The sequence below is a fragment of the Geotrypetes seraphini genome, chromosome 3 (genome assembly GCF_902459505.1).
Source record: "Geotrypetes seraphini chromosome 3, aGeoSer1.1, whole genome shotgun sequence".
NCBI lineage: Eukaryota > Metazoa > Chordata > Amphibia > Gymnophiona > Dermophiidae > Geotrypetes > Geotrypetes seraphini.
In genome coordinates, this window is record NC_047086.1 from 82115474 (window position 1) to 82142749 (window position 27276).

The 27276-nt window shown below is 42.4% G+C and overlaps 1 protein-coding gene across 3 annotated transcripts in view; it reads left to right on the top strand.

Annotated features, from left to right (window-relative positions):
- The window catches only part of TRAPPC12 (trafficking protein particle complex 12), a 237879-nt gene that overhangs the window by 150405 nt on the left and 60198 nt on the right, over positions 1-27276 (top strand). For all 3 annotated transcript variants that reach the window (XM_033935617.1, XM_033935619.1, XM_033935618.1), the window contains one exon: positions 15058-15130. In XM_033935617.1, coding sequence (XP_033791508.1) covers positions 15058-15130 — 73 coding nt within the window. The remainder of the gene's footprint in view (positions 1-15057; positions 15131-27276) is intronic.

Consider the following 27276-nt stretch of genomic DNA (forward strand, 5'->3'; position numbering starts at 1 on the left):
ATGGTTAGCAGTGCTATAGAAATGATTAGTAGTAGTAATTTCATCTTCTAAGAAAATGGTTAAAGCCTACAAGGTTTTAACCAGGAGAAACTGAGGTTAAGATTTAAAAGCAATTTCTAAAATATGGGTTTTCAGAGCTAGGACCAGCTTTTTCTGTTCCCAGGGAAGATATTCAGAATCACATAAGAACATAAGCCTTGGCCCTGCTGGGTCAGATCAGGGGTCCATCGTGCCCAGCAGTCTGCTCCCGCGGTGGCCCCCCCAGGTCCTAACCTACAACTTCCATACCCTGTTCGCCTAATGTCCAGTGAAGTAACCATCTATCTGTACCCTGCTATCCCCTTTGCTTCCAGGAAGTCATCCAGTCCCTTTTTGAACCCCATTATTGTACTCTGTCTTATCACCTCTCCTGGAAGCGAGTTCCAGGTGTCCACTACCCGTTGAGTGAAGAATACATAATGGGACAGACCACAGGTACGGTACATCAAAAGCCCAGTATCCTGTTTCCAACCCAGGGCCCAATTTTTTGTTCCATAGCACCTGACCGTAAGACGCACCCACCAAGAATAAAAAAATCTGAACCAAATGGTGTGCCCTGTACCCTGTCCCCCCTCTGGTGGTCTAGTGGTAGACTGGAACAGGGTACAGGGCACATCTAGTGGTGAGCATGTCTAATGGTAGACAGCCCCAAGCCAGCCTGCCCCCAGCCAGCCCGTCTCAAGCCAGCCTGCCTGCCAGCCTCAAGCCAGCCAGCCAGCCCCAAACCAGCCAGCCATCCCCAAGCCAGCCAGCCAGCCCCAAGCCAGCCTGCCATCTCCAGGCCAACCAGCCAGCCAGCCAGCCCCAGGTCAGCTAGCCAACCAGCTCCAGGCCAGCCAGCCAGCCTCAGCCCAGCCAGCCCCAAACAAGCCAACCAGCCAGCCCCAGGCAAGCCCCCCATACCTTTTAAAATTCTGCCGACATTATTTCCAGCCGGCTTCGTTCCCTCCCTGTCTGCCGCAGCTGCCTTCGCTCTTCTGGGCTCCTCATTTCCCAGCCAGCAGCAAAAAAAATCAGCAGCGCGGCCATCAGGAGCAAGCTTTACGCTCTCCCGCTCATCCCTGCACTGCTTTCTGATTGGCTGCCGTAAGTTCTCGTGAGTCCTGCAAAAGCCTATGGTAGCCATTCGGAAAGCAGCGCGAGGCTGAGCGGGAGAGCGTAAAGCTTGCTCCTGATGGCCGCACTGCTGATTTGTTTCACCACTGGCCGGGAAATGAGGAGCTGGCTGGAAGCTGGACCACCAGAAAAAAAACGGGGAACGGTGACGGAAGATGGATGGACTGGAGGAGGTTAAAAAAAAGGTGGGGTGATGGCAGCAGGCAGGTGGGTTTGGAAAGGTGGTGCGGCGGGTGGGTGGGTTTAAAAAGGGGATTCGGGGGCAGCGGGCGGGTGGGTTTAGAAAGGTGGTGCAGAGGGCGGGTTTTACAATGGTACGGGGAGCAGGGTAACAAAATTTGTATCTTCACTTCATAAGACGCACTGAGATTTCCACCTACTTTTGGGTGGAAAAAAAGTGTGTCTTATGGAGCAAAAAATACGATAGCTAGATCCCAAATAGTAAAACTGATTTTATGCTGCTTATTTTAGGAATAAGCAGTGGATTTCTCCAAGCCATCTAAATAATAGCCTATGGACTTCTCTTTTAGGACATTATCCAAACCTTTTCTAAAATCTGCTAAGCTAACTGATTCACCACATTCTTTAGCAATGAATTCCAGAGTTTAATTACACGTTATGTAAAGAGCCTTAGCTGCCTTAGTTACGGTAGTCCAAAGTGCTGCGTATCAAAGATTGAACAAGAATGCCATAGGCCATAGGCTCAAAATATGCTTTAATAATACGCAGTTTTCACAAAATGAAAAAAACATTTTTTTAACCAGAGCCGAAGTAAATGCTTTCATAAACAAGTTTCTGTCTAAGTATACACCCAATATTTTGATTTCTGATTCAATGGGGTAAGTGATCCCACCAAGTGTTAGCAAGGAAAAACTTGATTTTCTCTGAGTTGAGCTTTAGTTTATAATCTCTCATCCATTTGTTTATAATAGACATAATCCCTAGGATTATATTTAGAGAAGCACTAACATTCGCAGAAATAGGTATAACAATCGTTATGTCATCTGCATAACTAAAGATCTTCAAATTGAGGAATACGAGTTTCTCACCCAAAGATGCCAAGTAAATGTTAAAAAGTACTGGGGAGAGCGGAGATCCTTGTAGGACACCACAAGGATTACTCCAAATTTCAGAGAGAATACTCTTGAAAAACACTTAGAGGGGCATAATCGAAAGGAATTTATAAGTCTGTTTTCGTCTAAGTCGCAAGTCATCCAAAGTAAAAAACAGGTTAGGACACATTTTCGAAAAATATGTCCAATTTTTTTTTTGTTTTGTCTAAGTACATGTCCTACCGATCTGATCGTCCAAGTCGCTAAATCGTCTATCTTTATACCACATTTTCGTCCAACTTTTCGTCTACGTCAAAAACAGCTAGAACAAGCCCTGTTGGACATGGGAGGGCTCTGCACCCAGACATGTCACCTAAATAGTGGGGTACCTTACAGGGCAGTGCTGTGAACTTCACAGAAAGGGTGCCATGTCTTCATCTCACTATAGCTCCCTTATAGGTCATGGTGAGACCCCAAACCACCTCCAGAATCCCCTAGACCAGGGGTGTCCAACCTGCGGCCCTGTGAAGTATTTTGTGCAGCCCCAGTCAAAGGCGATGCAGTGTTTTCCTCTGCTGCCCCCGGGTGTTTATCATCTTGCCGGCTCCCTCCTCTGTCTTGCTGCAGCATTTGTGTGTTTATGTGGACCCAGAAACATTTATTCAGCCAGAGCGGCCCAGGAAAGCCAAAAGGTTGGACACCCCTGCCCTAGACCCACTTATCTACCACCCCAATAGCCCTTATGGCTGCAGGAGCCACTTATATGCCAGTAAAAAAGGGTTTTGGAGGTGTATAGGGGATTGCACATGTTTCATATCAATGCAGTGATTACAGGGGCTTATGGGCATGGGTCCTCCTCTCCATGGGTCCCTAACCCACCCCCAAGATGGTGTAAGACGCCTCTGTGCAGCACGACTAGGCTTTCCTATGCCAAGCTGCCAGGTGATGATGTTATGGAGGCACAATTTTCAAGTTGTGATTAATATTTTTATAGGGGTTGAGGGTTGGTGATCACAGGGGTAGTGTGTGGGGGTCTGTATTATGTGTTTGCAGTGCTTATCTGGTTACTTTAGGTGGATTTTTCTGACTTAGACCATGTTTTAAATGGTCTAAGTCACAACGTCCAAGTTCCATCAATCCTGTGCTGTATAACTTTCAGTTATACATGCTGTACAACTAAGTCTAAGCCAGCCCACGTCTCGCCCCACTCATGCCCTCGACACTCCTTCTGACATGCCCCATTTAGCTCTGGTCATTCAGCGGCACTATGAAGGCCTAGGTCGTTTAGAAATATGTCCAAAACCCAGTTTCATTATCGGCACATGGATGTTTTTGACTGATGATCGTCCAAGTGTTTACAGCTGAAGCAAGACCTCGTTTAGAATATTGTGTACAATTCTGGAGAACGCCCTTTCAAAAAGATATATACAGGATGGAGTCAGTCCAGAAAAAGGCTTCTAAAATGATCAGTGGTCTACATCATAAGGTGTATGGAGACAGAGTGAGAGGGAAGATATGATACAGATGTTTAAATACCTACGTGACATAAATATGCATGAGGCAAGTCTTTTTCAATTGAAACTCCAGAGTGAGAGGACAGGATGAAGTTAGAAGGTGATAGGCTCAGGAGTAATCTAAGGAAATAATTATTTACAGAAAGGGTGGTAGATGCACCAGTAGAGATGGTGGAGACAAAAACTGTGGCTGAATTCAAGAAAGCGTGGGATAGGCGCATGGGTTCTCTTGAGAAGAGAAGGAGATAGTGGATGCTGCAGTTGGGTAGACTGGATGAGCCATTTTACCTTTTATCTGCCATCATTTCACATATAAGCTATTAGGTCAATATTCAGCTGGAGGTGATGAGCGTTTTTATAAAATATTGACTTTTGCTGGCTAAATTAAATCCAGATATTGGTGGCAGGCCATATCTGAGCATCAGTACTGAATATCCAGGTTATGGGTGGAGCCGGGAAGTTAAGTAGTTAGGTGGATATTTGATGTCATACCTGTGTAGCTAACCAGGCAAAGTTAGGACTGCTATTTAAGCAGTCCTACTTGTCTGGTTAAGTATGCGGGCAATGGCATAAAATTTTGCCAGTGCCTGCATAATTTCCAGGTCTGCCCCTGAAATGCCATGGATTGTTCTAGGTCAGGGGTGTTCAATGTCAGTCCTCAAGGGCCGCAATCCAGTCGGGTTTTCAGGATTTCCCCAATGAATATGCATGAGACCTATGTGCATGCACTGCTTTCAATGCATATTCATTGGGGAAATCCTGAAAACCCAACTGGACTGCGGCCCTCAAGGACCGACATTGGACACCCCTGTTCTAGGTAGTAAGAGTAGGTATTCAGCAGTACTGCCCAGTTAAGTGCTGAATACTGGCAGATGGCCAGCTGGCTACAATCTAACCAGAGAGAAGCCTCTCCTGCATGATTAAATTGTTTAGAATATTGGGCCTTATATTTTTTGAATATAAGAACATAAGAACTGCCATCTCCGGATCAGACCTTCGGTCCATCAAGTCTGGTGATCCGCACACGCGGAAGCCCAGCCAGGTGGTGTAATTTTAGTCACCCATATCTCTCTATGCCTCTCGTAAGGAGATGTGCATCTAGTTTGCTTTTAAATCCTAGAACGGTGGATTCCACAATAACCTCCTCTGGGAGAGCATTCCAGGTGTCCACCACTCGTTGCGTGAAGCAGAACTTCCTGATATTTGTCCTGGACTTGTCCTCCCTTAGCTTCAGTCCATGTCCTCTTGTCCGTGTCACATTGGACATTGTAAATTATTTTTTTTCCTGCTCTATTTTGTCGATTCTTTTCAGTATTTTGGAAAGTCTCGATCATATTTCCTCGCAGTCTCCTTTTCTCAAGGGAGAACAATCCCAGTCTCTTAAGTCGTTCCTCGTATTCCAAGTTCTCCATATCTTTTATTAGCTTCGTTACTCGTCTCTGCACCCTTTCCAGCAGTTTTATATCCTTCTTTAGGTTGGAAGACCATTGTTGGACACAGTATTCCAAGTGTGGTCTGACATTGCTCTATAAAGCGACATTATAACTTTCTCCGATCTACTGTGATTCCTTTCTTTATCATGCCTAACATTCTATTTGCTTTCTTTGCCACTGCTGCGTATTGTGCCAACGGTTTCAGGGTCCTATCTATCAGTACACCCAGGTCATTTTATTGTTCGCTCTTACCCAGAGTTGCACCTGACATTCTATACTCGTGTTCTTTCTTCTTTCTGCCTAAATGCATTACTTTGCACTTTTCCACATTAAACTTCATCTGCCATTTCTCCACCCATTTCTCTAACTGACACAAGTCACTCTGGAGTTCCTCGCTATCCTTCTGCGATCTGATTGCCCGGCATAGCTTTGTGTGATCTGCAAACTTGATGATCTCACTGGATATTCCTTCTTCTAGGTCATTGATTAAAATATTAAATAAGATGGGCCCAAGTACCGAGCCCTGGGGCACACTGCTAGTCACTTTCTCCCAGTCTGAGAACGTCCCATTTATGCCCACTCTCTGCTTTCTGTTCTCCAGCCATTTGCCTATCCATCTTAGTATATCTCCCTCTATTCCATGGCTTTGTAGTTTCCTGAGAAGTCTTTCATGTGGAACCTTGTTGAACGCTTTCTGGAAGTCCAAGTATATTATGTCCACCGGTTCTCCACTATCAATTTGTTTGTTCACGGTCTCAAAAAATTGAAGTAAATTCGTCAAACATGATTTCCCTTTCCTGAAACCATGTTGACTGGCTCTCATCGGGTCATGTGTATCCAAGTGCCGGCCTATGCTATCTTTAATCAGTGCTTCAACCATCTTTCCAGGGACAGAAATAAGACTCACAGGTCTGTAGTTGCCTGGTTCTCCTCTTGATCCTTTTTTGAAAATTGGCGTGACGTTCTCTATCTTCCAATCGTCCAGTATCTGTGCAGTTCTAATTGACAGGTTGGCAAGATTTTGCAAAAGCTCTCCGATTTCAACCTTCAGTTCTTTTAAAACTCTCGGGTGAATTCCATCAGGTCCAGGGGATTTGTCACTTTTAAGATTGTCGATCTGGTAGTATAACTGGTCCAAGTCCACTTCTACTGTGGTGAGGCTGTCCTCTATTACTCCTTTGAACACTTTCACTGCTTCTGGTATTGTTGCGGCATCCTCCTTCGTAAAGACAGACGCAAAGAAGGAATTTAGTCTGTCTGTAATTTGTTTGTTTTCCTTGATGTATCCTTTTTTCCCTGGTCATCCAGCGGTCCCACCACCTCTTTTGCAGTTTTTTTTCCTTTTACGTATCTAAAGAAGGGCTTGAAATTTTTGGCCTCTTGCACTATTTTCTCCTCATAGTCCTTTTTGGCATCCCCCACTGCCTTGTGACATTTCTTCTGATCATCTTTGTGTTTGTTCCAAGCTTCGGTTGTTTTCATGCGTTTCCATTTTTTAATCCTCGGTGGGCTCAAACTCTTATCTAGCATACCTGGGGCAATGAGGGGATTAAGTGACTTGCCCAGGGTCACAAGAAGCAGCGAGGGATTTGACCCACAGTCTCAGGGTGCTGAGGCTGTAGCTCTAACCCCTGCGCCACACACTCCCACACGATTAAGTACAGGAAAGGGGTAAGGAATTTATTAAAAGTAGATTGTAAGGAAAGGAATAGAATTGAGAGAACCTGTTTTTTAAACTTTGCGAAGGCAAGAAAAAGATTTATTGTTAAGTACGCAGGCCCTGATTCTACAAAGTGTGTCCCGATTTTAGGCAGCTGTAGGCGTCCTACAGCTGTCTAATCAGCCAATCAGGATGCACGTTTTTTAAAAAAATGCTCCCCAGGCAAGCCACCTATATTGAAGGCGCCTCCGGGAGCCTAGGGAGGCCCGCAAAATGCCTAAGCTCGCCTAAAGGTCTTAGGCAGGCCTTAGGCGAACCTAGGCGGCCCTACGCGTCTCCCTAGTAGAGGAAGAGACGCTTAAAATGTAGGCCAGAAAAATGCTGGTCTACATTGTAAGTAGACGCGGCCGCTATACTGATCGCGGCAAGGGATCTCCCTGCAGCAATAAGTATAGCAGCCGCGGCCGCCTGTCCCATCACCGGCAGGAGGATGCCCAACTAGGCTAGGCACCTGGGCCAATCAGGCCTTAGGATTAGTGGGGATGGGCGGACCTGCTATGCCTAAGGCCTGATTGGTCCAGGCTTCTAGAGCCTGGGTCAATCAGGCCTTAGATTTAGCGGGGATGGGCCGGGAAGGGGCGGGCCCGTCTCATTTCCACGAGGCGGGCCTGTCGGCTGGACGGCAGCAAGACCCATCCAGCCGACCAACATTTAAAGATTAGTTGGGGGGGGTTGTCGGTCTTTCCGGCAGGAGGAGTTGGGCATCCTCCTTTTAGCGATTACGAGTTTGGGGGGGAGGTGGGGTTCGGGGTTCCGACAGGAGGAGTTGGGCATCCTCTTGTCGGCGATTACCAATTTGGGGGGGAAGGGGGGTTCGGGGTTCCGACAGGAGGAGTTGGGCATCCTCCTGTCGGCGATTACCAGTTTAGGGGGGAGGGGGGGTTCGGGGTTCCGACAGGAGGAGTTGGGCATCCTCTTGTCGGCGATTACCAATTTGGGGGGGAAGGGGGGTTCGGGGTTCCGACAGGAGGAGTTGGGCATCCTCCTGTCGGCGATTACCAGTTTAGGGGGGGGGGGGGGTTCGGGGTTCCGACAGGAGGAGTTGGGCATCCTCTTGCTGGCCATGGGACAGGCGGCCGCGGCCACTATACTTATTGCAGCAGGGAGAATCCCTTGCAGCGATAAGTGTAGCGACTGTGTCTAATTTAACCCGATTCTCTAACCGGCGTCTGTACCATGGACGCCGGTTACAGAATCGGGGTTTAGTGTAGGACCGATTCTGTATAGGACACCTCTCCTGGGCGTCCTATACAGAATCAGGGCCTCAGTGCACATTGTCTCAATCTCTTTGCAAGGCTCAAATGTCTAACCTTTTTTTTTTTTCAAATGAATTCTTCCCTAGCTAAGTAAAGGGAATTGGCTGTAGCCCCTAGGCCTACACCCCTATGGAGATATTCTGCTATTTCTTTGATTTTTCTCATATTTACTGTAGATATACGAAACTACTAGTATCATGTTTTGTTTTTTTGCTTATTGTCAGCCAACAAGTCTTTACCTTTTCCTCAGTGGTTGTTGCAGCAGATCTACAAAGACAGCGGGTGCATGTTTTCCTGTCTAAATGTTAGGTTGGTCAAGGACACCTCTCAAGCAGCAGCTGACAGATCAATGCAGAGCACTACAGAGATGCTAAAATCAATAGGATTCATGATTATTTATGCCAAGTCCTGTCTCTGCCCATCATCTCAACTAGAATTCATACAGATTCCTCCATACAGGATGCAGGAAAAAAAAGCTGTGTTCCAGGCTCATAGCACTTCAGACAGTACTTTATAGGCAAGATATTTTAGCCTTTTTAGTGCCTTCTTTATGCTGAAGACTCCTACATCAATCCTTTTAAACTAAAATTTCACCAATCCCAAATCTCAGCCTGATTTTCAGACATTGCTGCTTGGTTGTCCCATTGCCATCTTTATCCCTAAACCCACCTCTCCCTTCCTAGCTTTTATGTCTCTGTTGATAATACCATCATCCTCCAAGTCTCCTTTGGCTCTTCACACATATTGCTAAAACATCATTTTATTTTCTATGAAAATTACCAAAATTAATCACTTCCTTGTCTGAACACATATCTACACTCTTACCCTTCCCACTTAGACTGTTGCAACCTGCTCCTCACAGGTCTCCTGTTGGACTCATCTCTCCCTCTTTCAATTTGTTCAAAATTCTACTACATGACTTATTTTCCACAAGTGTTGCTATACTCACAGAACCCCTCTTAAGTCACTTTATTCCCTCCTTATTCCCTTCTGCATACAGTTCAGACTTCTCCCACTCACCTACAATTGCATTCATTCTGCAGATCCCCTGTATATCTTTTCTCTTATCTTTCCCTACATTCTGTACTCCACTCATCAAGTGAGTCCTTCTTATCCTTGCCCTTCTCCATTGCCAGCTCCAAGCTCCGTTCTTTTTCACATTGCTGCGCCATATGTCTGCAGCTATCCTTCTGAGTAGGTAAATCATATACCCTCTCTGACCTTATTCAAATCTAGGGAAAGCCCAGCTTTTCAGGGGTGCTTATAAATCTTAACATCTAATTCTTCTATTTATATCAATGGTTTTAGCCATTCTAATAATAAATGATACCTCCTAAATCTCTTATTTGCCCTGTTTGTCTTGAACAAATTGTGAGTGCTACAAAGCAAGGACTATCTATTACATTTTTGTGTACAATACTGTGTACATCCAGGACAGAGAACCCACGGGTATAAAACAGTACAAAAGGAAGTGGGAACGGACAATGAAAACTCCACTAAAGATCACTGATGTAAAACCAACTTGTTTATTTCAGAAAAGGACACAAGCAGAAGCTGTGGACGTGACACAGCACTGTGTTTCGGCGTCTGAGGAACGCAGTGTCAGGTCAAAAGCGCACCAGGACAAAGGCGCGCCCAGACAATTGAGCGCAGAGGCGTGCGCTGCTCAAAATTACTGTTTTTAGGGCTCCGACGGGGGTGTGGGGGGGAACCCCCCCACTTTACTTAATAAACATCGCGCCGCGTTGTGTGGGGTGTGGGGGGTTGTAACCCCCCACATTTTACTGAAAACGTAACTTTTTCCCTGTTTTTAGGGAAAAAGTTAAGTTTACAGTAAAATGTGGAGGGTTACAACCCCCCAAACCCCCCATAACGCCGGCGCAATGTCTATTAAGTAAAGTGGGGGGGTTCCCCAACAAAACCCCCCGTCGGAGCCCCTAAAAACTGTAATTTTCTTCGGCACGCGCCTCCGTCTTGCGCTCAGTTGTCGGCGCGCGCCTTTGTCTTTCGCGCCGTTGTCTATGAACCGAGGAACGCCTACATCAGGGGTCACTGTAGCGTATATATTCACAGATGACAAGTCTGGGATAAAACAAAGCTCGGTCCAACTAACATGCCAGAGTAATCAAAATCACTGAATAGCTATGGAAGCATTTTCTAAAATAGTAGTAGGTCAGACTCAGCAAGTATTTGTCATGTTGAGATTGCTTAGCCTGATTGCAGCAACATTGGGAGGGGGGGGGGGATTCTCTAAAGAGTGCTCAGTAGTGCTTAGAGCCAGTTCCTGCAGCCAAATTTGGACTGGTTTGTATGTCAGCTGAAACCTGGGTGAGAATGGCACTATTGTATAAAACCACACACAATTGTTCGGAATGTGCCTACCCCTCCCCTGGCTATACCCCCTTTTGAGTTGTATGCTAGGAGATTTAGGTACCCGGCCTTATAGAATAGCATGCAGACAGATACACTTGCAAATCCCAGTTATTTCCAATTAACTGATATGCCCATACCAACACAGTCCACATGTCTTGCATCAGCCGCAAAAGGAAACTATGCCAAAAACACTGGGGGATGTGCGTGATAGACAAATGAATCAAAGTCAGGCAACAATCAAGAGGCGTAAAGCAGCTTTTCCCATGTATCCAGTTCCCTAAATGGCATAAAATACATGCTGCTTATATAGCTTAAAATCAGGGCTGCCCCCACCCCCACCTCCAATGTCCCAACAAAAAGGAAAACTGTAATTTAGGTTTACAGCCTGCCCAGCAAAATTTATTAATCAGCCAATGAAAGTGTTTCAGATCCTTTTGCAATATCTAAAGGGGCAGAGTTTGAAAAAAAATAGAGCCACCTAAGAAAAATCTCCATACACACCAAACTAATTCTCCCTATTAAGGAAACAGGAAGGTAGTAGATGTGTGGAATAGTCTCCCAGTAGAGGTGGTTGAGACTAAGACTGTGTCTGAATTCAAGAAAGCGAGGGATCTCTTAGGGAGAGGAGAGGATAGTGGGTGCTGCAGATGAACAGACTGGATGGGCTATTTGGCCTTTATTTGCCGTCATGTTTCTAAGTAACTATCTAGCTATTTCTACATTTCATCCATAATCAAGAGGATATTAACCAAATATAAAATAGGAAATGTCATCATTAGATGAATCCCCAAATATGTAAATGATTGTATTTCCCATTGTAAGGGAAAACCTGCTCCCCAGTGAGCCTTCAACATTTATCAGTAAAATAAACCACACTCACTAAATAACTCCAACAATGAGGGAAGAGAGTGTTGTGGGTCAATGATGTGGACTAAGATATCCCCAAATGCTGTCACTTTAAAGTAATGAGAATCCAAAGGAACTCCCTTAATATCAGGAGTACTCACTATGTCAAGCAACAAGGGATCCAAGGTAAGTACAAAGAGCAGAGGCAATAATGAACTGTCGCATCCCACAACAAATCAGAAAATATGCAGAGCATTACCGTTAATCAAAAATTTTTCCCCTAGGTCAGGGCTGTCAATGTTGTAATCCAGTTGGATTATCAGGATTTCCCCAATGAATATGCATGAGATCTATTTGTATGCACTGCTGTCATTGTATGCTAATAGATCTCATGCATATTCATTGGGGAAATTCTTAAAACCTGACTGGATTGCGGCCCTCTAGGAGGGACATTGACCCCCCTGCCCTAGGTGAAGAACATAGCACCCTAATCATGGACAGAAATCATCCAGAAAACCCATATTTCTCCAGGGTAACAAAACAAAAATTCCACTGAACATGATCAAATGCTTTCTCAGCATCAAAACCGATTAAAAGAGAGGGAATATTAGTCCATGCCCTGACCTCCAACAAAACTATGATTTTTCTCACATTTTTTGCTATGGACCTATCTCTAACAAATCCCACTTGTGAGTCATGGAGAAGTGAAGGGAGAACCCAAGCTAACCTGTTGACCATAACTTTGGAAAGCAATTTAATCTCAAAATTCAACAAATAAATGGGCCTGTATTTTCTGGGTATAGAGGATTCTTACCAGACTTTGGGAGTACAGCAATCGGAGCAATGTTAAGAGATCATGATATAGCCTCCGCATCTATCATCACATTAAACATCTTGGTGAGAGGTGCCACCACCTCTTCACCCAAAAGCTTATAGAACTCTACCTGGAACCCATCTTCCCTAGGAGCTTTCTTCAAAGGACTCTGCTTTATGGCCCACAATAGCTCATCTTCATGCAATAGCTCTTTCAGTTTTTCTAGATCAGAAACCGATATGCACGATAAAGACAAGACTGTCTAGGTAGAGGTATGGTGGCAAACCCACATCAGGCAGTACTTAATACCTGTTTTCTATGCACTGTATTGTAAACCACTTTGATATCCATGGAAGAATGGTGGTATATCAACTAAAGATAACCATAAACACATTTTGTAATTGCAAATTTGGCACTCAATTTCATCTACGTGTATAACCGTGTTACCCTTTGCAGTGGTAAGAGCCAAAACCTGGCTCTGGCCCCCTTTACTGAAGCTTAATCTTGCCAGCAATCTACCACTTTTGTTTTCATGCAAATACGAGATTTTTGTGCTCTGTGATGCAATAGGGAGAGGTGACAGGAGAAGCTGAAATCAGCATCTTTTCTGATGCATGGCGTCACTTGATCTTTAGCTTGTCAGATTTAATGCAACCTGCATTATTCATTTTGAGTAATAGTGAGTTGCTTTGCAGATCATCATTATTTAATGTGCATTGTAATAATATTTCTTGTGCTTAGCTGTATTATTTGTTAAGTAATATGTTATTTTCATAACACAGCTTATTAAATAAACCTCTAGCTTCATAGTTGTCCCAGGTTACTCAGGACAACACTAAGGTCAGAAATGAGCAGGATGGGTACAAGAGTACTGGCCCCTCTAGGAAAATCTTCAGCCTTGTACAAACTGCTCCCCTCTCCCCACAACCCCATCCTAGGTACTAGTGGCACCTCCAGTACATTCCTTCCAGCAGTTGCAGCTCTGGTGCACTATAGCCCACTTTGACAGGGGAGACTCAATCACATCATGCCTAAGGTGAAAAGGAGCTTCAGTAAGAGAAGAAGAATTTAAGCCCTAGCTCCTTAGGTCCTAGGTCCTTAGCCTACTGGCCTACTGCTTCAACCATTAGGCTACTTCTCCACTCTTAATTGCATCAGTGTGGCTCTCTTGAGGATTTTTACCTTTAGGCAAATGATAATTATTTGTTTCAATGGAGGAAGAACTGATAGTGGATGGTATGGACAGGCAGGCTGGAGGGGCCGTATGGCTTTTATCTTTTATCATTTTCTATCTATCTCTCATTAGAGGTACACAACGCACCGTCCTTCTGTTGGAAGTGTTCCTTTTCCTGCTTTTTACTACTACCACTACAAATAAACATTTCTTTAGCATTACTAGACATATGCAGTGCTATACTTCAAAATGAAGAAGAGACAGTCCCTGCTCAAAGAGCTTACAATCTAGTCAAGAAAGACAAACTGGACAAGAGCTTCCAAACCTTGGGGACTCCAAGATATCCACCATGAATGTGCACAAACTAAGCATACATATACTAATTTGTTTTATGTATATTGTAGATTTCCTGCAAACCTGACTGGTTTAAATTTATTAAATTTAAACAGAGCTGAGCCAATTGTTCTGTGATGGTTGTAATGCCACCTAGTGGCATTTGAGCATAACATTACAGGTCTTGAGCAGTATTCCCGGGTAACTCAGCCCATGAAACATTATGACCTATGAGTTTGACTCTCTAATTATCCTATCTTTGGAGAACATTTATTCTAGGAAAATTAATGCCTTTTGCTGATTCTGTTACCAAATTAAAAGGTCAGCTATTAAAATTGAGCTCTGGCTCTACCATAGTGACTATACTGTGAGATGGCTGATATAGGCCCCCTTTTATGAAGCCACATTAGGAATTTATATCACCGGCCGCAGCGGTATTACCTCCAATGCTCATAGGAAGTCTATGAGTGTCGGAGCTTTTACCGTCACAGCTGGCAATTAAAAAATCCTAACGCGGCTTTATAAGGGGGGGGGTTGTTTGTATTTTTTTTTTTACAATAGATCTTGAAATAGTATGAGAGTGTGCAGAAACCATAAACATATTTTGAGACTAACACTTGGCATTTCTCTCTTAAGCCAGTGTAATAGTACAGCATCACAAAAACTTCATAGCCAGAAATTACTCTTTTACATACGAGTACAACCCGAATATTAAAATTGTTTGGTACATGTGCAGATACATTTCCATTTTTGGAGCATAGAGAAATAGCTTTAAGATGGAAAGGGGAGTTTGTGCATAATTTCCAAGTATGCCAGGCATGCTTATGTTTAGCTCAGTCAGCACTTTCTGCTAATTAAAATCAATAAGTCCAGGCACTAACCTAAGAGAAGCAACAAAATGGCATGTTTTAGAAGATCAGAAACTGCAAATTTCATTTTCATTCTAGAATGAGAAAAAGTACAGCTTGAGTCATGGTTGCAGTAAATTTGGCTCATACATGAAAAAAGGAGTCTGACCCTTCTAGTTCTCTTTTGGAATCATCTTGACATTTTTGCTTGAACTAATAATTATTCTGTGGCTCGTGTTTGAAATTTCACTAGAAAAAAATGTATATGTTCCCTCGATGTGCTGTCTGTTAGTGCTTTATGGATACAATAAACCTGAGCTCTGCAGTCGGCTACTAAGGAGTCCTGCGTTTCTGTGATGATTGATCTCAGCCTGGATAGTAATTGGTGATTTTGGAATGTATCCGTGCGAAACAATCCTGTCTGAATCACTTGTTTTATATTGACTTTGATATATGTGAAAGGTTTACACTGAATAAAAATGCTTTTCTAATTTTAATACAATGCTAAACTTCATGTTTAAAATTAAAAATTAATACAGATACTGGATCATTTGGAGAAAGGCTTAGCAGAAGATGGAAGCATGATTAATATTACACAGAGTAACCGGCAGGGTGAGTGTTTTTATTTTCCTTCTCCTTCCTTTTATTTTTCTGAATTGTTACAGGTTGCTTATTTTTATCATCTGCACAAATATGACAAATCTTTTACTGCTTGTGTCTAAGCTAAGCAGACCTCATGTCAAATGGGCTTGTAGTCCTCTAAAGTATAAACTCAAAACATTTTTTAAGCCAAAAAAGAACCAGAATTTAATATTTTTTTATTTATTTTAAAATTTTCTACACCGCCTAAGACCTAAGCAGTTTACCAAGTAATCATACATAATCACGTATACACACACTATCAGTAAAACATTATCTACTCACTACCTACATTTCGAGTAATCTCTAGTAAATATAAGGTAAACTTGTGATATTTCTAGGGTACAGGTAAATACCAAATGCCCAAATTTGTAATCATATGTCCTAAAGTCCCAAGTCTTTATGTTTTGGAGGTATTTTATTGAAGTCCTTAAAGCATAAAAACCAAGATGACTTAAATATAAGAAATACTTTCCTCTGTATAGACCAGGGCTGCCCAAGTCCGGTCCTCGAGATCTACTGGCAGGCCAGGTTTTCAGGATATCCACAATGAATATGCATTAGAGAGATTTGCCTGCACTGCCTTCTTGGTATGCAAATCTCTCTCATTGTGGCTATCCTGAAAACCTAGCCTGCCAGTAGATCTCGAGGACTGGACTTGGGCAGCCCTGGTATAGACCATATATTTAATTTAGTTATTAGGAATGTGGGCTCTGCTACATTTCCCCAAAGATATATGTTCAAGCACAATTTTTGTCTGCATTTGTGAGGCTCATGGTTAGAGAATGGCAACTGTTGAATAATCAACACATTGCCTCTCAGGATCATAAAAGTGTTACTCTAATACAGGGGTAGGCAATTCCAGTCCTCGAGAGCCGGAGCCAGATCAGGTTTTCAGGATATCCACAATAAATATGCATGAGATAGATTTGCATCTCAAGGAGGCAGTGCATGCAAATCCATCTCATACATATTCATGGTGGAGATCCTGAAAGCCTGACCTGGCTCTGGCTCTCGAGGACCGGAATGTTTGGCTACAAGCAGTGAGTTTGATATTTGGAATGGGTTTTGTGCCCAGTGATTTTGCCATTCAGACTTCAAGTTCACTCAAAGCCTATCCTGGCTAGGGCTAAAATGACATGAGGTTTTATTTGAACCTTGTTTTATTCTTCTTATAGTTATAGCTCAGTGATTGCAAGAGCTGTTCTGTAACTGCGAAACGTGGACTACAATTCCATCTGGATCCTGGGATAATTTTTCCATAATGATTCCATAATCTCCCCAAAGATGGCCAGGGAACATAAGAATAGCTTTACTGGGTCAGACCAATGGTCCATCAAGCCCAGTAGCCCGTTCTCATGGTGGCCAATCCAGGTCACTAGTACCTGGCCCAAACACAAGGTGGAGCAATATTCCATGCTACTGATACAGGGCAAGCAGTGGCTTCTCCCATGTCTTTCTCAATAACAGACTATGGACTTTTCCTCCAGGAACTTGTCCAAACCTTTCTTAAAACCAGCTACGCTATCTGCTCTTACCACACCCTCTGGCAATATGTTCCAGAGCTTAACTATTCTCTGAGTGAAAAAAAATTTCCTCTAATTGTTTTTAAAAGTATTTCCCTTTAACTTCATTGAGTGTCCCCTAGTCTTTGTAATGTTTGATGGATTGAAAAATCGATCCACTTGTACCCATTCTACTCCACTCAGGATTTTGTAGACTTCAATCATATCTCCCCTCAGTCGTCTCTTTTCCAAGCTGAAGAGCCCTAACCGTTTTAGTCTTTCCTCATACGAGAGGAGTTCCATCCCCCTTTACCATCTTGGTCGCTCTTCTTTGAACCTTTTCTAGCGCCACTATATCTTTCTTGAGATAAGGAGACCAGAATTGAATGCAATACTCCAGATGAGGTCGCACCATGGAACGATACAGGGGCATTATAACATTCTTAGTTTAATAAGTAAGTCTAGGTGTCCTGCAGAGCAGCACAGAGGACAGTGGGACTGTCCTTTAAGATGGATTTAAAAAAAAAAATAAATCTAGCTCCAGATATCCCAATAACTTTCTCCTCTGTGCTGTATGACACTAGGCTTCAACTGCTCTTTTTGTAAAAATTCTTGAGCCATGAAGATTAGTTCAGTGCATTAACATAAACCCTTAAATTAATGAGAAAGCCAAACCGACATACATTTCAATGACTAGCTCTGCAACAATTAGCGAAGCTAAGAGTGGTTGGGTTAAAGCAGTGAAGGATGCCAGATTAGAGTTTAGAAATATTGCTTAAGATAATTCATACATCACTCCAATAAAATGTATCACACTTTGCAAAGAATCCAGCTGCTTTAAAAAAAACCTGTCATTTCTCTTTTATGGTGTAGATTGTATATCTGGTTAGGTTAAGAGACTACTGTATTCATTGAACTGTTTGAAATTTTTGCTAGTTTAGTGACAAAATCCATTGAGCTGACATTTCCTTACAATTCTTCTGGTGCTGCAAACTACATTTCATGCAAAAACTTAAGCAAGACATTCATATCAATCAAAACACTCACCCAACCTTGACATCATCCAGAGAAGTCATTGATTCTCTTAGAATTGATGAGTTCTGAGCAAAACTCATTGATTAAAAGGCTGCAGAGTTGTTCAGATTATACACCCGTAAATAACAAAATACATTCAGCATAGCTTTAATATATTTCTCAAGAGATATGGCCAGTAAATGGTGATGTAGTGTTATTTCACTTGAGCTGTTTCAATAAACTTGTGTTTCACAACCCTGTCCTGTAGACATATCTAATTAATCAGTTAGTGTTTCATCTGTAATAAATACATATGATATAGGTTTGGAATCATTGAAGACTTAGGCCCTGATTCTGCAAAGTGCGTCCTGATTACATGCAGCTGTAGGCATCATACAGATGTCTAATCAGCCAATTGGGAGGCACATTTTCTAAAAAAAATGCTCCCCAGGCAGGCCGCCTATATTGAAGGTGCCTCCGGGAGCCTAGGGAGGCCCGCCTAAGCTTGCCTAAGGCTACGCGGTAGCCTTAGGAAAACCTAGGCAGCCGTATGCATCTCCCTAGCAGAGCGGGAGACGCTTACAATGTAGGCTAGTAAAATGCTGGCCTACATAGTAAGTAGATGCGGCCGCTGTACTTAATCACGGGAAGGGATCTCCCTGCCGCGATTAGTATAGCGGCTGCGGCTGTGGCCGCCAGTCTCCCCTTCCCAACCCCCCCCTGATGATCGCGGCAGAAGGGTGCCCAACCCCTCCTGCTGACAAAACCCATGATCACTGTCAGGAAGGTGCTCAATCCTTCCTGCCGGTAGGCTCCCCCACCCCGACAATCGCGGCAGCAGGGTGTCCAACCCCTCCTGCCGTCAGAACCCGCCCCCGAAGATCGCCGGCAGGAGGGTATCCAAACCCTCCTGCCGGACCCCCCCAATGACCCCTCAAACAAAATGTCCCAACCCCTTTCCCTGGACCCCCCCCCAACGGCCTCCTGAAGATCGCCAGCAGGAGGATGCCCAACCCCTCCTGCCGGACCTCCAAATGCCCCCTCAAAGATCACCGGCAGGAAGGTGCCCAACCCCTCCTGCTAGACCCCCACCCAACAAAACTCCCAGCCCAGAACCCCCCCCTCGGGCTTACCTGTAAGTTGGCCAGACGGGTCCTCGCACCGTCTGGCCAGCAGGCCCACCTCCGTCCAAATGAGGCGGGCCTGCCCCTCCCCTGCCCAACCCAAAGGATCCTAGGGCCTGATTGGCCCAGGTGCCTAAGGCCCCTTCTGCTATAGGCCCCTCCCACTTGGGCCATATTGCATATTGGAACACCTTTGACTATACGTAGGGTATACTGATCTTATCCAAAGAGAAAGGGTGACTTTTAAGCCTGAAAGCATAACTTGTTTCAGAAAGCCTTTAAATCCTCTGGGAATAGGATGCTGTAGATCAGGGCTGCCCAAGTCCGGTCCTCGAGATCTACTAGCAGGCCAGGTTTTCAGGATATCCACAATGAATATGCATGAGAGAGATTTGCCTGCTCTGCCCTCTTGGTATGCATGTTCATTGTGGATATCCTGAAAACCCTGGCCTGAGTAGATCTTGAGGACCGGACTTGGGCAGCCCTGCTGTAGATCAAATAGCCAAAATAAGCTATAATTATTGCAATGCCTTCTAGTATTCCACATGCCACTAACTCTAGAAAAAACTATAGACCAAAATTGGTGTACATAAGGACACATCCAAAACATATGAGATAAATTGGCTTTAATATGGTCACACTTGGGACAAGAACCTTCAGAGATAAGTGTTGCACAAAAAGCACAACAAGGTGCTATATATAAATGACAGATAAATTTATACCCCATTTCAAAATATGAGATATCAGGTAATATTCTATATATCAATTTAAAAAAATTATATATTGGAACCATGTAATGAAATATTTAGCTGTACATTCCAAGCCTGGGCCACCCTAGTATAATGTAATGATGGAGAAAAATCCATAAGAGAGTGTCTGAAGTATCTTAAAGGTACTATTAGTTGAGATTCCAACTAATATAATTCAGATAAAAGTTCATAAACCTTAGTAAGTAAATTTAAAGTTGATAATGAGTTTATATAATATTTGAGTTGTATATAAGAAAAAATATCAAAATTAGTCCAACCAAAATTAGTTCACAATTGAGAAAGATCTGGTAAAGTACCATCATCATTAAAAAGCTGATACAAATAAATAATGTGTCCCTTCCTTGTTATCTGGAATCTAGTTGATGTCATACCAGGATGAAAAAAAAAAAACATTACCACAAATAGGTAACAAAGGAGTAGAATGAAAATCTATAACCATCTGATTACAGACTTGTCTCCATGTGGATCTTAAGGGAGCAAGAAAAAAATAATATGGATTCCCCAGAACAGCAGCCACTACTCGAGGAGTATGTAAAAGATAACTAAAATGGTAAGGTTTCCAAAACTTAAGCTCCAACAATCCTGATACTGCTGTTGCTTGACCAGTCGCCAATGCAGTCAAAATTTTTCGAACATGTAGAACAAACTGACGACCTTGTACAAAACCAGCCTGTTTTTCCCCTATTAATAGAGGTAAATGAGACACTAAACGATCTGCTAACACCCGTGCAAAGATCTTAAGATCTACATTAAGTAAAGATATGGAATGATAAGAATCTACATATTGAAGGTCCTTTCCTGGTTTGGGAATCAAAGTGATTAAAGCATCAGTGGCATCAAAATGGAAAGAAAAATCTTCCACACAAGTATTAAAATAACGTACCATCACTCCCGGAAGATGATAGAGGAGCAGTTTATAATACTCCATAGTAAATCCATCCGGTCCAGGAGCTTTACATGTAGACAAAGACTTAATGACTTGTTGGATCTCCATTGCACATAAAGACGCATTCAATGATTCAAGCATCTGTGAAGTTAAACAAGGCAAAGATGCATCTTCTAGGTATGCTTGAATTAAAGAAGGCTGTGACGATGTATCAGCCGTATAAAGGCGGGAAAAATAATCACAAAAGGTTTGGGAAATTTTTTCAGAAGCATTAGTCAAAGTTCCATCTGGTAAGCTAATGGAATGAATTAACCTAGGACCACTCCAGATTTTAGTGAGACGTGCAAGTAAACGCCCAGAACGATTACCAAAGGAGAAAAAAAAATGATGTTTACGATAAAGGGTGTTACGCTTGCTTCTTTCATTTAATAATGTATTCAAAGCCACTTATGCAGCCAACATATTTTCTTTATGAATTATTGTGGGTTGACGAATGTAAGTCTTTTTAGCACATTGAAATTGGCGTTCAAGAGAGATGATTTTAGTAGCAATACGGTGATTTTGTGCTGCTATATAAGCAATAATATCTCCTCTTAAAACCGCCTTAGAAGCTTCCCAAAAAAGGACCGGGTTATCAGTGTAATTAGAGTTAAATTGTGTATAATCCACCCATTACTCTACCAAATATTGTTGAAAATGAGGATCATCAAATAGGTAAGCAGGAAATCGCCAACCACCACTTCTTTGTATTCCAATATCTAAATCAACTAGCACCACATATCATGATCAGAAATAGCCATAGGTCCTATTGTAGAAGAAATAATTTTAGAAAACAATGATTGAGTGATAAGAACATAATCTATACGTGACCATGTCAAATGAGATCTGGAAACATGTGTATAATCCCTCTCAACAGGATGTAATAATCTCCATGGATCTACCATGTCCAATGTGGAACACAAATAAGGAACCCCCTTATGTGGAGCAGAAGGCTGCTGGCCTGGGGTAGACCTATCAAGAGAGGGATCAAGTACTTGATCCAAATCTCCAGCCAAAATTAAGTGAGAAGCATCAAGCTCTAAGATCTTTTTAACTAGAGACTGTAAAAAAGCATGTTCATAAGTAGTGGGAGCATATACTACTAAAAGGTTAAAACTAAATGTACTTAGGATCACTTTCAGAAGTACAAAGTGACCATAAATATCTGTAGCAAGCAATTTAGTTTGACACATTAATCTTTTGTTAATCAATATTGCTACCCCACCTTTTTTACAGTTTGTGGAAGAGTAAAAGATCTCACCAACCCAACCAGTTTTAAGTTTCAAATGTTCTGCATCAGATAGTTTAGTTTCTTGCAAACAAGCAATATCTACTTTTTTGCAATGCAAATAAGAAAGCAGTTTGGTCCGTTTGATAGGAGAGTTTATCCCAGACACATTCCACGTGGCTACTCGTAACGAGGAAAGAGATTTAGCCCCAATCATCCCAGGTAGTAAAGAAAGCAAATAACAAGAAAACATGAAATTTACACCAGGGTGCCCAGCCTTCACCACAGGTTTCAGGAGATATAACTGTCGTGATATGTAAGAATAAAAATATGAAATGATGCAAAATAACATCAATAATATATTTTGGTAAAGAACAAAATATTATGGGCTCCTTTTATCAAGCCGTGCTAGCGGGGTTAGCGCGCACGACTTTTAATCACGCACTAACCCCCGCGCTGGCCTAAAAACTACTGCCTGCTCAAGGCAGGCATTAGCGGCTAGTGCGGCCGGCAGTTTAACGCGTGCTATTACGTGCGTTAAACCACTAGTGCGGCTTGATAAAAGGAGCCTTAAATCAAAGAATAGAATGACTAATACAATAATTAACCCAAAGTAACCCAAAAAGCCATCCTGAGAGCCTACCCTAACCCCTTAACCCTTCCCAATCCCCAATTATCCACCCTTAACCCTAACCCCAATAACTAAAATAACATCTTTGATTCCCTAATTGTAGAAATCAGAAAGTCAGAGCTACGTAATAATGTAACTTGACTCCAGGCCCCATCCATCCCAATATAACTCTTTTTTTTTTAACACTAATTAAGATATGCACAAGCAATTAAGAGAACAGAAATAAAATTATTATAAAGAGATATATATATGCTAACTGCTATATCTTATCTGCTCAATCTAATATTGAATTTTATAATTTGCTTGATTGGGGGAGGAGGGAGGGGGCGGTTTCTGAATGGTGGTTTTGGGGTGAATTAAACTGTTTAATTGGGAATTAGGGGGTGGAGAGGGGATAGTTTACTGATGTTCATTAATATTGTTGTACACATTTGATGTTATCAGAGCCATATCTTTTTGCTTAATAAAGATATTTAACATAACTACATAATATAACTTTATTCTTCTATACCACCATAATCAAACTATTTCTAGGCAGTTTACACAGAAGAGGGCTGGACAATCAGCGAAATACAATTAATTGAAATACAGCAATTTTCCTAAAAAATTCTGTATAAAATTTTAGTTAACAGTAATGTCCTCATTTAGGTAATAAATTTATCAAATAACTTTGACTTGATTACTTTTCAAAATGCATCATAAGACAACACAACCCCACCAGGACTGCTGCTTACTTGCTTGAAATGCAAGAGTCCTGTCCAAAAAGGTTTTATATCAGCAGCCAGTAATTTTTGGATAGGCAAATAAATTGGTAAATTTGGGACTATATAACACAAAATGGACTATATAACACAAAATGAGATAAAAGGTAATTTGGGTCTATATAATACAAGGGGCTCCTTTTACGAAGGTGCACTAGCGGTTTTAGTGCACGCACTGGATTAGCGCTCACTATAGCGTGCGCTAGATGAAAAACTACCACCTGCTCAAGAGGAGGCGGTAGCGGCTAGCGCGCGTGGAATTTTAGCACACGTTAAGGCCCTAACGCGCCTTCGTAAAAGGAGCCCAAAATGGACTATATAGCACAAATGGACTATATAACACAAAACGGACTATATAACATATCTTCCTACCATTCAACCTTCCAAATAAAGATAGAAAACAGAGAGTAGATTTAAATGGCCAGTTCTCTCAATGGAGAAAAGTGAATATTGAAGTGCCTCAAGAATCTGTATTGGGACCAGTACTTTATAACATATTTTAAAATGATCTGGAAATGAGATTAATGAGTGAGGTGATCGCATGACACAAATTTATTGAAAGCTTGAAATTGCAAGTGAACCATGGGAGGCTTGAAGACTGGACATCCAAATCGCAGATGGAATTTAATGTGAACAAGTACAAAGTGATGCACATTGGCAAGAATTTTCAGGGGTGTCCAATCTGCGGCCCAAGGGCTGCATGCAGCCCCGTGAAGTATTTTGGTGGCCCTGGTCGAGGGTGATGCAGTGTTTTCCTCTGCTGCTCCTGGGTGTCTACCGTCTTGCTGGCTCCCTCTTCTGTCTTGCTGCAGCGTTTATGCGGCCCCAGAAAAATTTTTTTCGGACAATGCGGCCCAGGGAAGCCAAAAGGTTGGACACCCCTGATTTAAACCAAATAAATTAGATTAAACTAAACTAAACTAAACCTTAGGTTTGTATACCGCATCCTCTCCACAATCGTAGAGCTCGGCACGGTTTACAGGAGTTGGGATAGATAGGAACTCCAATGAAGGGTTGTAGGCCATAGTATAAACCCTACTTTTCAAAAAAATATACAACCTCCCAACCGAACCTAACAAGCAACCAAGCCTAAACCCTTCTCCTAAATTGTAATTTCCGGCATCTATTATGTAAGCATCATCCAATTATAACTTCCTAGAAAACCCCAGCTATCCCCCTCTATTCTACGCCTGTTCTGTATACTTCCCCTGAATTGTAACTTCCTGGATATGTCCAGCTGTCTTACACTGTAATCCGCTTAGAACTGCAAGGTAAAGGCGGAATATAAGTCACTAATGTAATGTAATGTATAAAGAATGTTTAGAGGGGCTAAGTATACCAGAGAGGAAGGAAGTATTACATTTTTGAGAATAGCCAGGTTTTCAGATGTTTGTGGAAAAGTTGGAGGGAGCTCAGATTCCGAAGAGGGGAGGTAAGGTTGTTCCAGAGTTCAGTTATTCTGAAGGGGAGGGAGGTCCCTAGTTTTCCTGCATGGGAAATGCCTTTTGATGAGGGGAAGGATAGTTTTAATTTTTGGGTGGATCTGGTGGTATTAGGATTTGAGGAATTCCAAGAAAGTGGAATAAAGGGAGGGAGGATGCCGTGTAGGATCTTGAAAGTTAGGCAGGTGCATTTAAAGTGGACCCTGAAGATTATCGGAAGCCAGTGAAGCTTGAACAGGAGTGGTGAGACATGGTCAAATTTACTTTTTGAGAAGATAAGCTTAGCCGCGGCATTCTGAATCCGCTGAAGTCTTTGAAGGTTTTTCTTTGTTAGGCTTAAGTAGATAGAGTTGCAATAGTCAAGTCTGGAGAGGATGATGGATTGGACAAGGATGGCAAAGTGTTTTTGATGGAAACAGGATCTCACTTTCCTCAACATGTGAAGGCTGAAAAAGCATTTTTTTACAAAGGAATTGAGGTGGTCGTTGAAGGACAATGTAGAATCAATGATGATGCCCAGAACTTTGCTTGAGAACTCAAGCTGCAGAGTGGAGCCAGAGGACAGTGGGATGAAGGTGGGTAGTTGGTCTAATTTTGGGCCGAGCCAAAGTAGTTTTGTTCTGGACTCGTTCAATTTCATTTGTACGGTGTGGGCCCAGGATTGGAGGTTCATTATATATGAGGATATGTTCTCAGAGAGGTTAGTGAGGTTTGAGTCGGTTTCGAGGAGGACAAGGATGTCATCAGCATAAGTGTAAAGTGTTTCTAGGGGGGATAGATGGAGGAGTTTCAGGGAGGACATATAGATGTTGAAAAGAATAGGAGATAGAAGTGAGCCTTGCGGACTCCACATATCGGTTTCCAGGGGGAGGATGAGGTGCCATTCATGTTGACAGTGTAAGAGCGGGAACGTAAGAATTTTGAGAACCAGTCTAGGACTGTGGAGTTAATGCCTATCGGAGAGTTGGTAAACTAGAATATCATGATGGACAACGTCAAAAGCTGCAGAAAGGTCGAATTGTAGAAGAACAGGAGAAAATATATTTTTTCACTGAACATGTAGTTAAGCTCTGGACCTCTTTGCTGGAGCAAGTAGTAAAAGCATTTAAAATGTCGCTGGGTTTAAAAAAAGATTTGGACATATTCCTGGAGGATAAAGAGTAAAGGGTCAAGAGTAATGGGATCTAATATACCACCTTTCTGTGGGTATAATCAAAACAGTTTACATATACTACATGCAGGTACTTTTTCCATCCCTAGTGGGCTCACAATCTAAGTTCTGTACCTAGGGCAATAAAGAGTTAAGTGATTTGCTCAGGACAACAAGAAGCTGCAGTGAGAATCAAACTCAATTTTTGGATATTCCCTTGTTTTAAAAGACGGGGAAGGAATGCAAGATTTTGAGACTTCTAGAGTATACAGAGTTCTTTAGGGATATTTGGAGATTACTAATGGGTTCACAAGATCTGATTTTTTTCTTTGTTCTAATAGTAGGTGTTAAGGAAAGTTTACTGCTCATTGGATTAAGGAATCTGTTTCATCAGCTTATTTGCTGCAAAGTTGGGTGTCCCCTAGGGAGTAGAGGCATAGTGGTCTCTTAAGCTGAATCTCATGCTGTTTTGCCAGATCTGATTTGTAGAGTCATGACTACATACTTTTCCTAAGCACAACCATTTGGACATGTTGGCCAAAAAGGAGGCAACTTTTGGTGCACTGGTGCTTAAGGAAGGGGTTGCTTTAATGGGATTTTTGAAACTATATGTGAAGTTCGAGTCAACTCTGTATCCCTTGAAAGTGGAGGAGTGGCTAGTGGTTAGAGCAGCTGCCTCAGCACCCTGAGGTTGTGAGTTCAATTCCCATTGCAACTCCTTGTGACTCTGGGCAAGTCACTTAATACTTCATTGCCCCAGGTACAAAATAAGTACCTGTCTAAAATATGTAAACTGCTTTGGTTGTATATCCACACTGAAAAAGTGATAAACAAGTCCCATCCCCCTTAGCCCCTATGCAAAATAGGGAACCCCTGTTGGGAATTGAAAGTCTTTTTTGTGGTTTTGGCCAGTTGGATATCAATTGTAGTCTTTGAGATAAATCAACTTTAATCTTTAGCTTTGCAGCTTAATGGATAGTGTAATTGACACTGAACAATACAGAGATTTTGCCTATGGATAAAAAATATTTGGGGTGCAATCATGGTTCAATATGGTGAAGGTGATATTTTTGAAAGTCCTTTGGATAATTCCTTTTTTGTGTGGAGTTTTTTCTTGAAGTTCACTGCTCAGTGCTGAGTTTATAGAACTCGTGTTTTACTGGGGTCTTTTTTCCATTTCATTATATTTGAATGTTTTTCACAGTACTTCCCATATTGACAAATATAGGATAGTTATTTATGATTTTCAGCTTTAATACATCTCACTTGTTCTTAATTACCGTATTTTCATTCATATAACGCGCATACGTGTATAACACACATACGCGTATAGCGCGCGGGTCCAAAGCATTTCTGTAAAAAAAAAATTTTATATAGCACGCACACGCGTATACCGCGCATGCTGCTATAACCTCCTCCCACTCCCGCTTACTCTTCTGGCCTGCGAACCGGCATCCTCCCCTCCCGATCGCATCACCCCCCCTCCCCCGCGATCCTACATTCCCCCCAGCACCGCAAAACATCTCTTACCCGATTGGGCACCAGCACCAGCACCAATGCATAGGACGT